Source organism: Lactuca serriola, chromosome 9 (assembly GCF_051521515.1).
Source record: "Lactuca serriola cultivar US96UC23 chromosome 9, Lser_US96UC23_V15, whole genome shotgun sequence".
NCBI classification, from domain to species: domain Eukaryota; kingdom Viridiplantae; phylum Streptophyta; class Magnoliopsida; order Asterales; family Asteraceae; genus Lactuca; species Lactuca serriola.
In genome coordinates, this window is record NC_136416.1 from 112,650,052 (window position 1) to 112,664,084 (window position 14,033).

General features: G+C 32.1%; 1 protein-coding gene across 1 annotated transcript; it reads right to left on the reverse strand.

Annotated features, from left to right (window-relative positions):
• Positions 1 to 5,686: 5,686 nt before the first annotated feature.
• On the reverse strand, positions 5,687 to 7,491 carry LOC145076039 (uncharacterized). Its single transcript, XM_079022059.1, has 4 exons — positions 7,449 to 7,491; positions 7,228 to 7,321; positions 6,274 to 6,521; positions 5,687 to 6,153 (listed from the first exon to the last, which is right to left on the reverse strand). Exons 1-4 carry the CDS (start codon positions 7,489 to 7,491, stop codon positions 5,687 to 5,689), a joined length of 852 nt encoding a protein of 283 aa, XP_078878185.1.
• Positions 7,492 to 14,033: the final 6,542 nt, after the last annotated feature.

Here is a 14,033-nt window from a genome sequence, read left to right on the forward strand (position 1 = left end):
TGGAGCAAGGGGCTTTGCTTGGAATTGAGTTTCATTGCAGTTGGGGCATCCTCTTGGAGGTAATATCTCGTTTTTGAGCTGCTATTTCTTTAATGCATCATTTTGGGGGTGTTAGAGACCATATCCTTGGATGTATTGGAGTCTAGAGGTTAGATTTGAGGTTGCTACCTCAGATCTGGAAGGGAGAAGGATCAGAGAGCATGAAAGTCCCTGTTTGTGAGTGATTGATGGAGCTATTTTGTCCAAACCCAAACCCTAGAGTGAAAATGCATAGGTCTCTTTGGATTCACGTAAAGTTTGCCACTTTACGTGATGGATGAGTGGTAGGAGGCTAGATCTATGTTTTGGAGCAATTGCATGGCCTGGAATGCTTCTGAATGGATTCAGACCGGTGGTACTCGGCGAGTCACATGAGCGTACTCGACGAGTTGCTTGAAGATGAGCTGGGACTCGGCGAGTTGGAAGAACAACTCGGGGAGTTGGATGAAGATGGCCTGGAACTCGGCGAGTTGTATGAACAACTCGGCGAGTAGGTTGATGATAGTCTTGGACTTGGCGAGTCTGTTCTTGGACTCGGCGAGTCTTGTCGAAGAGTCCCGATATTCCCTGGATGAGTCGAGAATCAGTGAGTCAAGGGATGACTCGGTGAGTTGTGTGCGAGTGGACTCAGAGTTGTTGGACTCGGCGAGTCTCGGGGTGACTCGGTGAGTTAGGTCGCGGATTGAGTGAAGTACTGATTATGGGAACTCAGCGAGTCATAGGGTTGACTCGGCGAGTAGGGTCAGTCAGGGGTTGACTTTGACCAAGAATTGACCGTTGACTTTTAGGGTTTGGTCAGCGATGTGGCCTTTGGGCCAAGAGAGGGGTAGAATAGTCTTTTACCCTTAAGAGGGTGCATTGAGAGGATTGATTCTAGTCTCAAGAGTTATAGTCATGAGAGTTTTTGCCTTACGTGTTAGGCGGTGGCGAGTTCGAGATTCAAGTGTGGAGATATCTGCTTTCTGCTTGCCAGGTGAGTCTTCTCACTATACTTTACCTTGAGTAGGTAACCAGAGTTATGTGACAGAGTATTTGTATGCTATGTATGTTATGTGTTGTACTGCATTATTTCTATGTGATTTATGCTGTGCATGTTTGCAGAGTTGGAACCGAAGGGTTCCTAGAGTTAGAACCGGAAGGTTCCCATAGTTAGAACCTGAGGGTTCACAGAGTTTGGGTGCACGGACCCATAGAGTTATAGCCTCGAGTGGCTTATATGTGTTATGTGTGTGGTATTTTGGGGAACTCACTAAGCTTCGTGCTTACAGTGTTTGTGTGATGTTTTGCAGGTTTCTTTCGGTATCACGGGACGGCACCGGCTTGATTGTACACACCAGAGAAAGAGTTATGTTTTGGAGGATCCTGGTTTTCTATGCAAGTGAAAATGGAGTTATGTTTTGTAATCCGATTATGAATGAGATTCTAAACAAGTGTTTCTAAGAATAAAATGATTATTTTAAATGAAAAATTGTTTTGAAATTTTCAGTGTTACATTTGTCACTAAACTTTTTTTCGTTATCTATTTGCCATTGAACTATTGAAACTGTTCGCATTTTACCCTTATGACTGGCTGTTGCCTGTCATAAGGGTAAAATGTGAACAATTTCAATAGTTCAATGGCAAATAGATAACGAAAAAAAGTTTAGTGACTAAATATGAACAAAATCGAAAGTTCGTTTCCCTCTAAAAAGTTCAATGACTAAATGTGAACAAAATTCCTCTTGTATTATGTTTTAGCAAATTATTTATTTTTGTTAAATTGTAACAACATTTGTTGATGAAGAAATCTATGAAATTAAAAAAAATAATAAAAAAAACCCTGAAAATATATTTAAAAAAAGCAAAAACCAAAACCGAAATAAAAAACCAATGGTTTGACATTTTCCAAAATAAAAAATCAAAATTTCCAATCTAATTTTGGTTTTACAAAAAAAATGAACCATTCTCACTAATGTGAATTATGACCATTGGTTTTGCATGCGAAATTTGTGACATCCCATGAATATGTAGTTACAACATCGTCTGAACTCGTAATTCATAGTAAGGGGTTAGAGTATCATCGCATGAATACGTAGTTACAACATCGCTTGAACTCGTAATTTATCACCTACAGGTTATGGGCCTGCTGGTGTTTCCACTGGGTTGTCTAGAATAGTCCGTGGTCGCCATCTATACTCTGGTAGATGACTACATCGCCACATTGTTGGTTAAGGTTATGGTATCTCCTTTCATCCTACATCACATATTCATCATCATCTATTTACCTAATTATCATCACCTTTCTATCATCACCTATCTCTCATCATTTTATTTTATCACACACCAACTATTTCATCTACCCATGTTTCATCCGCAACATATTTGTAGATATAAAATAAATATACCGTTTAAATCTTTTAAAACATGTATAAAATCGTTCATCCAGCATAGACAACAAGTATTCAAATAATATGCACACATAGCACGTAATTTATATAAAATACTTCATATTTATGTGTAAGATGAAAATAACTATATATAACATAAAAATCCCATAAATGCTTCCTAACTTCGAACCCCAAGGTTTACTCTACTAAAGCTTCATATTCTCGGCTCTCTGAACCTAGAAGGGTCCAGATCTATCACACCAAAAAGCTCAAGATAGCTCTTCCTCTCACTCTACACACTCAACCTCGCTAGGGTTCTCACTTATGGGAAAGGTAGTCGCAATTGAAGGCCATAAGTGCCTTCAAATATGGATCGGGCCCAAATATTTCGGGTTTCTGCCAACAGCGCGGACTCGTCGAGTCCATTCATTAATCCGAGTCATCAGTCGCGACCTTACTCGACGAGTTGAGGCGTCAACTCGTCGAGTCTCTCTTCTTAACTCAAAAGAAAAATACTTAAATTATGATACCTGGAAATCCGGATGTTACATTTTGTTTTTTTATTTCATAGATTTCTTCATCAACAAATGTTGCTACAATTAAACAAAAATAAATAATTTTGCTAAAACATAATATAATAGGAAGTTTGTTCACATTTAGTCATTGAACTTTTTAGAGGGAAACGAACTTTCGATTTTGTTCACATTTAGTCATTAAACTTTTTTTCGTTATCTATTTGCTACTAAACTATTGAAACTGTTCACATTTTACCCTTATGACCGGTAACAGCCGGTCATAAGGGTAAAATGTGAACAGTTTCAATAGTTTAGTGGCAAATAGATAACAAAAAAAAGTTTAGTGACTAAATGTGACAAAAGTCGAAAGTTCGTTACCCTTTCAAGTCATTATCCCTTACAAAAAACACATACACAATGAAAAGAAGCAACTCCAAGAAACGTTGTATTAATAGTTCTGAAGGTTCAAAGTTAGGAAAAAATTAGATTTTCGTAGTCGACGTCATTTTTTGCGGATAACATCATTTTTCACAGTCAAAAATAATAAAAACTATGCCGTATTTTGAGCTGGAAAAAATCGAGCCAACCCATCCACCCAACCCGAACTCAACCTAAAATTAGCAGGCTGTGTTGAAATTTTCAACCTATTTAAGATAAATTGGTCAACTCATCTAACTCATTTAATTGAATAGGTTAGGTTGGGCAAATGTTATAAACCCATTTTCAACCTACCAACTCATTTAACTTTAATATATATATATATATATATATATATATATATATATAATTTAATAATTATTTAAATATTATCATGTATTAATCTAAGTATTAATTTTTAAATTATAATGTTGTATTATGATTTATGTTTTAACAATGACAATCCTAATTCCTATATTTTTTTTTGCACCGACAACATTAATCACTTTTCAAAATCATTTCGAAATTACATATCTATATGTTATTTGAACAATTTCTTTGTATTTGTGAATTGTGATCGTGATTTTATTAATACTTCGAAAGTTTATTTGAGTTTTGAACTAATTTAAGTGGTATAATCTTTAGTTAATTTATTTACTTTTTTTTTTATTTTGAGTGAGTTAACCTAGGTTTGACCCATTTATTTAATAGGTTGAGTTGTGATTTACATAAAATGGTCAACTTGGTGACAATATATTTATGTGAAAGGTTAAGTTGGATTGGAAATATCTACCCATTTAATTAAAATGGTTGGTTGGGTTGAAATCTTCAACCCAATTAAAAAATGGGTTGAATCCGAATCCAATCCAGATCGACCAATTGTCAGCTCTAGTCGTTTTGACGAAAAGAAATTTCGCAGATACCAAGATTATCGAATATGATAGACCTACTAAAATAGTCACTTCTTTTATATATTTTCCTGATTTTTAACTTTATTTTAGAAAAAAAAATAATAATAACTTTAAAATATTTGCTATCATAATCATTTTGTGGTTTAAATATTATAGGAGTTTTGACCAGCTCATTCGATGTCATAATTCATAGTACGAAGCAAACGGTGGGACCCAGGTACATGCGAAGCGGAAAAGGTAATCGAATTGAAAATGTTGTGATGATTAAGTGGGAATTGGTTGACGGTCTACCATCATCTCCCAACAACCGCACCTACTGAATTCTGTCTGCAAACTCCTTCGCTTTTAGGAGTTGGAGCCCTCCACTTTCCAACATTCTTATAATACTCGTAACGAATAGTCGAAAAAGTGTTCTTTTGAAATAGCCATAAAAGATAAAACGCTTTTTTTATTATTATGGGTAATGTTAAAATATTAATATGTCATTATTTTAGGATATTCATCAAAAAATCACATTTGTAATGTAATATATTACAATATCAAACCTTCTATATTTTTTCTGAAATGACAGTTCACTTGGAAAATCAGAAATGTTCAACCTAAATTGTGTGTTTCAAACCCTTTTTTCCTTTGAGAAAAAGGTGTTCGAACTTTCAAACTAACCACTAACTTTTAATTACTATGATAAGAAGATGTTTATTTCAATTTAGAAAATGATGAGAATTACTTTCAAACTCTTAACTTGTGTTATATACTTTGAACTTCTTATTATAAAATCACAATTATCTACATAAATAAGGTAGGTGTATTTGGTTCATCTTGGCTAACAAGGTTCATGTAGAAGGAACACATATTAGTTTATATTATCGACGGTAGTTGAGCCATGATCAAAATAAACATGTATATTAAAAAAAACACCCTAATATACATTAAGAAAAAAATAATAACCGCAATTTCATTAAACATAAAGTTCAATTTCCACCAAAATGTTACGTTTTAAAGTTTACATCTTCGCTCTTTAATTTTGCGAAAACGTGTAATTGCATTTTCAATCTTAACATTCTCTAGTGCTTCCTTTTCTACACTATAAATCAAAGCATCATTCATAAAATCGTCACATATTTTGTTACGCAAATCGGTCTTCAAGAACTTCATTGCAGAAAAACAACGTTTACTGATTTCGGTTGTGATGGGCAAAACCAAAGTTAATTTTAATAATCTATAAACCAAAAGAAAAGAAAGGTGCTTCCCAGTTTCCACCAACAAATGAGAGAGGCCTGTAATTCCTTTCAAGTTGAAAAATCTCTCATCATGGAGCAAAGTGTGATAATAGATATCAAGTTACCCATTAAGTTGCACTTTTTCCGAATCGTCAAAATCAATTTTGTATTTCGCGCTTAGCTTCAACAACTTTACTTTTATAAAAACTAGAAATGAGTCACAAGGACTCAAAGTCGTCATATTCTCTACCAACTTCACTAAATCTATCCCCAAATTCTTGAATTTGCATATTCAAAACTGTGTTAAAAATCACAAGATGTTGATTAGTCATATCGGTCCTACGCTTTCGTAGGGTAACATAATATTTCAACATGTCTACAATTCCAATAATATGTTTCTCACAAAAAGCACATACATTCTTCCAAATTTTTGGAAACACGTCTTTTCTAAAAGTTAGCAATGTTTTCTTTGTCCCTTTTACTAACGAAGTTGGTTCCAAAATATTTTGATCTTTTTTTCTAAGATGCTTTGACAAGGTATACGTGAGGTCTAGAATTTCCAACATTAAGTGGAAAAAAAACACAAAATCAAGCGTCTTTAAATACGACAAAATACAATTTGCTTGATCACGGTTACATAAAGTAGACCCATCATCTTTGGCATATTTAAGGACCGCAACAACTTCTAGAAACAAATTCAACAAACTTACAATTATTCTATAATGTGAACCCCATCTAGGATCTCAAGCTAAAACAAGAGAAATCTCTTGATTAAACCATTTTCATGTTTCAGTTTCACTAATACCAATTTCGACTGCAACTCTTTCTTTTTGAATCTCTCGTATCATATCTTTTTTCTTATAAGACCCACAAATGATAATAACCACCAAAGCTAGTTGTCCAAAGAATTCTTCAATATCATCATGTTTCTTTGCAACCACCACAACTACTAATTGAAGTTGTTGTGCAAAACAATGTATATAATGTGCATAACTGTTTTTCTTTAAAATCAAGGATTCCAAATAGTTGGATGCACCATTTATGTTACTTCCTCTATCATAACCATGCCATATTTGAAAAAATTAATAAAAAATATAAGACAAAAAAGAATAAAATTAATATATTAAAGGAATAAATATATTATGATTTCTCATATGAGCCATACTCAAGTTGTTATTGGAAAATATGGTATCGATGATGGCAACAAGTATGTGTAATGTAAATATGTAATTGTTATAGTTGACGACAGTTATGTGAGATACAATTAAAAGAAATCAAAGTAATACCGGCGATGATATTATTGGCGACATGGGCATTAGCGGTGACATTGGAAATATGTCGCCGCTAATGCCTATGTCGTCCGTAATATCGTCGCTGGTAATACTACAAAATCACCATCCACATAGGCGGATCCAAGGGGATCCTGGGGTAGCCCGGGATACCCCTCAAAATTTTTTCGGTAGTGTAATTTTTGTTTACGGATTCTTCAATTTTTTTTCGGTATAATGTATATATATGTATCCCTTCAATTATAAACACAAACAAATAGTAGAGTTACTGGTTAAGGCGTTGCTTTTCAAAGTAAAGCTCTCAAGTTCAATTTTTGCTCCTTGCATATTCTTTGTTTGTTTTTGTTTTATAAGACTTGAAGTTAGTTAAGGATTCAATTAAGGTTTGGGTTTAAAATCCAAATTGAACCGGAGAAACCCAAGTACCCCGAAAAAAATATTGGGTTATCCTAAAAATAAAATTGGGATGCCCCTTTACTTTGATCATGGCTCCGCCACTGATCGTCCATCTCGTCTCTCCCAACTGCACCCCACCCATTGATCTTACATCCAATCCAATGACATCTGGTGATCATCGTACAATAGAAATAGTGGTGATACCATTACCGGCGACAATACTTATTATCGACGGTGTATAGTTTTGGCGATGTGAAGTTCCAGCAACAAACATTATGTTATTGATCGTTAATACCGGCACCACCATTACCGGCGACAAGAGCTATTAGCAGCGACATGTATTACCGACGACACTATTCCCGGCGATCAAAATCTTTTAGCGACGAACTATTAGTGGTGATGTAGTAGTGGCGACAAATTAGGTCTTTAGGGTGACATTTATCGTTGGTAATACCTATATTTTTTTTGTAGTGTACCTCCTTTGTGTTGGCCGCTGTTTTTATCCAAGAATAGTATCTTTGGGTGTTATTTTTCATGTTGTACAAAATAAAATATTAGTTGCAAACAGTTTGTTTGGTCGAACCGGGAGCGGTGGAAATGGTTTTGATGGAAGTAAATTTGTTGGCAATAGGTCCGGTGTTGGAAGCAATCAAATAGATAATATCCTAAATCCAGAGGTCATACACGTAACATTGGCTGACTTAATCAATCAGATTGTTCAATACCAAAACAGGGAATCTTGTCATTATATTTATTAAATATACCAAACATAAGGTGGGTAGGTTAGTATTTTTCTCATATATATATATATATATATATATATATATATATATATATATATATATATATATATATATATATATATATATATATAATCATTATTAAAATTATAGTGCTAATAATATATGATGCTAAAACGTCACACTAATAACAACTTGATGCAAATAATTTACTTATAAGAATTTGATTCGTCATAAATATTAATAAATCTTATAATCCACTGGAAATTATTTATTTTATGAAAATAATTATTTTCAACGTCAGTTATCATAATATATCATAAATATAATTTATTAAGTTGTGTACATTTACTTGGACTAGAAAAACTTTGACATTTAGCTAAAGGGACAAGATTTTATGTCTAATAAAACTTAAAAGCAAATTTTATATAATTTTTTCTTCTTCCTTCTCTCAAACCGTTCCTAGCTATGAAGGACAAGAGATGAAGACTTTTGATTATAATAAGGTGTTAAGACATGCTTTAGAAGCATGAGTCTTTAACATAATTAAGCTTAGAGGTATGAGAATTCTTAAAGGTTAAGATACAAATATATAAAGGCCTAATAATAAATGCTTAAAAAGCTAGTTTTTCTTCCTTGTTTTTGGCTTGAAGAAATCCGAAAATCATCCTTTTTCTTTCCTTCTTACTCTCTAGTTTTCTTAAAGAGTTAAGTCATTAAAGATAAAGATGATACTTGCATTCTTACCCTCATTTAAGTTAAAAGTTTGTTTTCTTTTACAAACTTAAGAGTTAAAGACTAGAAATGATAATTGTTGGTGTTAGTCTTTAGAGGATTTATATATTATGTTATTGTCATCTTCTACAACTTTCAACCTCCTAAAAGGAATCAAAGTCTTCAAAGTTTGTAGTTCTTTCTTTCTATAGTTGTTTTGATCTCTTATGTTCATGCAAAAATGATCATTGGTAGGTTAAAATAGTTTTAATTTTTTTTCAATATTTTAAAGCTTATGCTATTGTTTTTTTAGAAACTAGTTTTTGAATAAAACCTAACAATTACCCACATTTGTCTTGAAGGATCGCCACGAATCACCTACGCCACTAGGCCCGAAACAACTAGGGTATGTATATTCCCTATACTCACTCTCTCAAGAGTAACTTCCAGATCCTCACTATTTTTGACCTTCTAACAATCCATACTCAACTCATGAAACCTTCACTAACTCTGTAGTCGTCTTGTGTATGCTAATCATACATAACACAAGATTCGATAGACAGTTGAATAATTGATTCTACCTTAAGCCCACAACCAGACAAAGAACAGGAAATAAGGCTAAATCAAGCATTTCCAGGCTATAAAATCTTAGTTATGTACAATCATGATGCATACACTAGACAACTACAGTAATAATGTCAGTTTCATACAACATAAAGCAATCAATAGTTAAACAATTAGTCTACCAGACGATACCTAGGCTATAAGACATCTAAAATATCAGCCAACTCTAACATGACATTCCTAAAAAAATCCCTAGCCTATCCACTAGCATGCATGTCCAACAATTCTCATATCAGCAGATATACACAATAAACATATGTATTCTGGGAACAACTTTCCTATCCAAGCTCCGACTGACTTTACACACTCCATCTTCCTTGATAAAAATAGATCCGAGTGACAGATCCATGTTCTCGATACCATGCCAACAATCAAACAAGAACATGACTAGAAACCGGGATCATGTCTCGAACCCAACTATTTTCTTACATCCTTTTTGAAAATGTTTGTTAAAATTTGTGGATCCTAGTTTGAGTTCGGATTCACACGAGTGTTCATCCAAATCCCTCACACCTGGGCTCTAATAACAACTTGTAATATCCCAAATTCCAAAACAAAATATTTCATGTTTTTTTAAATAGAATAACCACCCATTTTTATAAAATTACATTAAGTCAAACCATTTTGTTCGGAAACCATAATTAAAATTTAGAGTTACAAGGAAAACAATGTAGAATCTAGAATCATAAAACCATTGATCTACATGTGTACAGTCCCGTCTTTATAATCCAATAAGTACCTGAAAAAAATTTGAACCCACAACTATAAACCAAAGCTTAGTGAGTTCCCCCCCAAATACCCCACACAATAATACATATACAATGCATGCAAATAAGGCCTACAACACAAGGCTACACCGCCGCCGAGCCTACAACTATAAACAAGACCATTCCCGAGCCTATATCACAAGATGGACTGCTCCCTTGGGCCTACAATATTAACTGGTCCGCCCGAGTATCTTGGCATTTTGCACAAATCATGACCGCCTCAATCCAACCACAATATCTCGACATATGCACATGAACAAATAACCAACTAGCATAGGTAATCATACAGATCTATCAATGTAACAAATCACTACATCATAGCTACATCCCTATACACGAGGATACAAAACACAATCTAATGGACCAACATTGGTGCCTTCGAACCACGAGTACAATAACAAAAAGTCACCTGCTATGAGCAAATGAAGATCTCATATAATTATCCTCGAAGAAATCAGCCACATGAACCACCTAAAACCCAAACAAAGGTTTTTCCTCAATCTATAGCTTAAATCCATATTTATCATATCTACTTATCTCATATTTCAAGGATCACTCATATTTCAAGGATCACAAACTGATACTTTATATTATCATTTTTAATTTCCTTTTATTATCGTTATAACAATTGGTTCGCACACCTATTTATCTTATTAGTCACTTCACTCAATAATATATATATATATATATATATATATATATATATATATATATATATATATATATATATATATATATATATATATAGGGTTAGGATTAAATATGAATTACAAATATAGTGTTAATGTATTACTATTTTTGGTCCATTAGATTCAAAGAAAAGAAGAGTTGTGATCTTAGGGTATATGTTATTAATATGGGATAGCATGTATTATATAATTACACTTAATTAATTGTATGAATAATTTATGGAAAGTGAGAATAATATGAGATACAATTTAAATTAGATTTCAAACAATAAAATTATATATTTTCTGTTTTAAATTAATTATCGTACCTTTTAATATGATTGGTAAAACTGTTTGGAGTTTTTTTTTTTTTTTTTTTTTTTTTTGAAGTTTATCATTGATTATGCCTTCTTTAAGAATATAATATATTAAATTTTGCACATTTGAAATTCTTTAAGAACACCTCTATTCTTTTGGTTTGATTTTTTTATTTATTGTTCTTGTATTCTTTTTTATACGCAACACATTAGAAATTCTTTAAGAATAACATCATTGTTTTGGTTTTAGTTTGTTGATTTGTTGGTTTGTAATACCAATGTTAATTCTTAAAAACTTCAAGTATTCTTAAAGAATGATTGAAGAAAACAATGTCTAAAGTGCTTTGATAGATATCAATTATCAATGTCTCATGAAGAATATAAAACAATTCTCCAAAAATTAAACATACATATTTAAGATGTTAACAGGGAATGGGTTAATTTGATTAGAAAATCATATCCTTTTGAATTTTCTTATAGTCTAACTGAATTAGTTTTTTCTGTTTGGTGTTTAGTAATGATTTTGGCTAATATTTTTGGCAATTTTAATAATGATATGCTACTATAAAATGTATATTTTTGAAAGAATTTTGATGTAGCAATGAAATGGTGACTTAGATAATAAGTTTAGTAAACATTTGTATTAGTGACAGATGATTATTGAACCATTTAAGTTGTTAACATATTAACTAACTAGTTTGATTACGCTAGAATGTAATTTCACCATATTATCTTTTACTTAATTTTTGTCATAATTTCATTACAAAAATGAATGGGTTTCAATTTTTTGTAGTACTATGGATTATTTTTTTGAATTTGTGCTTAATGATATTTACTTCAAAAAATATATAATTCCATATTCTTTAGTAATAACTATTAATATGAATAAAATTAAAAAAAAACAAAGGAATTTTCATGTTGTTTACAAATGGGTTAGTCCTATATATGCATATTCTTAAAGAACGACTTTTAATTCAAAATTTTCTAAAAACAAACAAATAAATTGACAAAATAAATTGATTACATGCATTACACAATTATCAATTAGAACGGTTTTTCATCTCCATTATTATCACCAACTATCAAATCGATTTCACCATTTGAAGCTACTGATTCCGTAAAAAATTGATTTTTCTGCTTGGTAGAGTGATACTCTCTGCTTGTTACTTGATCAACCATTACAATTTCTATTAAATCGTATATAGATTCGATCACATGTTAATTGTTCCTCTAAAAAAATCAAAATTTGATTGTTCATCCTTTACAGAATATATAATTATAAATGTAGAATATACCTTCAGAATCAGATATCATTTAAGTGTATCACAAATATTCTATAAGAATGAGAGTTGGGATACAAAATTAGTGAAACCGTTATTTACAACTAACCTTAACGAAAACACAAAATCCATAAACCTACAATTATTTTAATATAACCAAAGAGTCTAGCAGAATAAACTCCTTAATATTCATATAACAATTCTTGTGGAATGCGTTTCCTCATATCATAATTGGAAAAGAAAATTTAGAAGATTCTTTAACAATGTGTGTAGGTATACAAACTCCATGAAACCATTATTAACAAATAATGCTAACAGAAAAACAAAATTCTTGAATCTACGTATTGGAGATCACCAAAAAAGAAAATCAATTTACTAAATTGGAAAAAAGTCGATGGTTGTTTAAAATCGATTTATAGATTAGAGAATATCACAAACAAAAATCTTATTCACCAATACACTAAATCGTTTTAGATGTGAAAGAGAAGAAATTAAGTTACCTTGAATGATATCATGGCATGTAATTATCAAAAACTAAAATCACACTAGTTTAGATTTATTGATTAGAGAAGATTGATGATGATGTTACTTGAAATCAATTTACCTATCGAAAAAAGTTGATGAAGAAGAAAGAGAAAGACAAAAAATTGGTAACGTGATTATAGCTAATTTGGGGGGATAGATAAATCTGATTAGCTAATATATATGCTACTTTACAATAATGCATTTCTCAAATGATTGGTCTAGAAATAGCCATACATTCACATAATATATAAGGTTTATATATGAACCTAACATATATATATATATATATATATATATATATATATATATATATATATATATATATATATATATATATATATATATCATTTAATTTAGCAACTATACATATTTTAAGAATCAACCTAATAATTACGGCCCGCAATTTTAATAACCAATTAAGTCCTACTTGGAGCCCTTATAATTACGTCCTTTCATAATACCAAATAATTATAAATATTTCGTGACATTAACGTAGTAATCTCACTAGATATTGATAGGCTTTCATTAATCTCACTTTAACAAGTCTGTCAAAGTGTCATATGTGAAATTGCTTTAGCCCAATTAGCTTTGAAGTTATTTTTATTTGAGCCCATAAATGGATCCCATTTAACTAAAATAACACATAACGCTAATTTCCAAAATACTAGATAGCAGCCAATAACAAAATTACCTCTCATTGGTACAAAACATCATACATCGCTTTAGTTATGGTAGTTGGCCTCTTCTCGTGTGATTATCTTCCCCGATGATGCCCTCCTCGTTGGCGGATCCTTCATCTCCGACGAATCTTTCTTCTCTGGTGGAGCCTTCATCGTCGGTGGAGCTTTCATCTTCAACCATCACTCTTAATCTTTCCCACCTCTCAACATCACCCTTTAATTCACTCTCCATGCCTTCTCTTTCTCGTACAAAGTATATAACCTCTTATGAACTAAGTTGAGAACAATCCACAGGTTAGGTTAGAGCTTAAAAAAATAATTACATCATCTTCAGATCACATGAGCTTCCATAACTTACACACATCGCTGCTTGTCTCGGAGATATCATCATCGTGACTTCAAGTGCCAAGATTGTAGAAAACAATCGCTAGAAACTTCTCACAAACTCATAAAGATCCAAATGTTTGCCATAAAACGGATTTAAAGCATTCACGATCAATTACTTACCATTGCAACTTCTGGATTGCTACCACACTTCTATGTCACTGGAATAACCTTAAACCAC

Bases quoted from the DNA above. Each gene is read 5' to 3' on its own strand.
- LOC145076039 (XM_079022059.1), bottom strand. From the start codon at position 7,491: ATGTCGCTGCTAATAGCTCTTGTCGCCGGTAATGGTGGTGCCG. The intron at 7,322-7,448 runs GTATTAACGATC...GATGATCACCAG, and splicing joins CGCCGGTAATGGTGGTGCCG to ATGTCATTGGATTGGATGTA. The intron at 6,522-7,227 runs GCATCCCAATTT...TGGTTATGATAG, and splicing joins GCCATGATCAAAGTAAAGGG to AGGAAGTAACATAAATGGTG.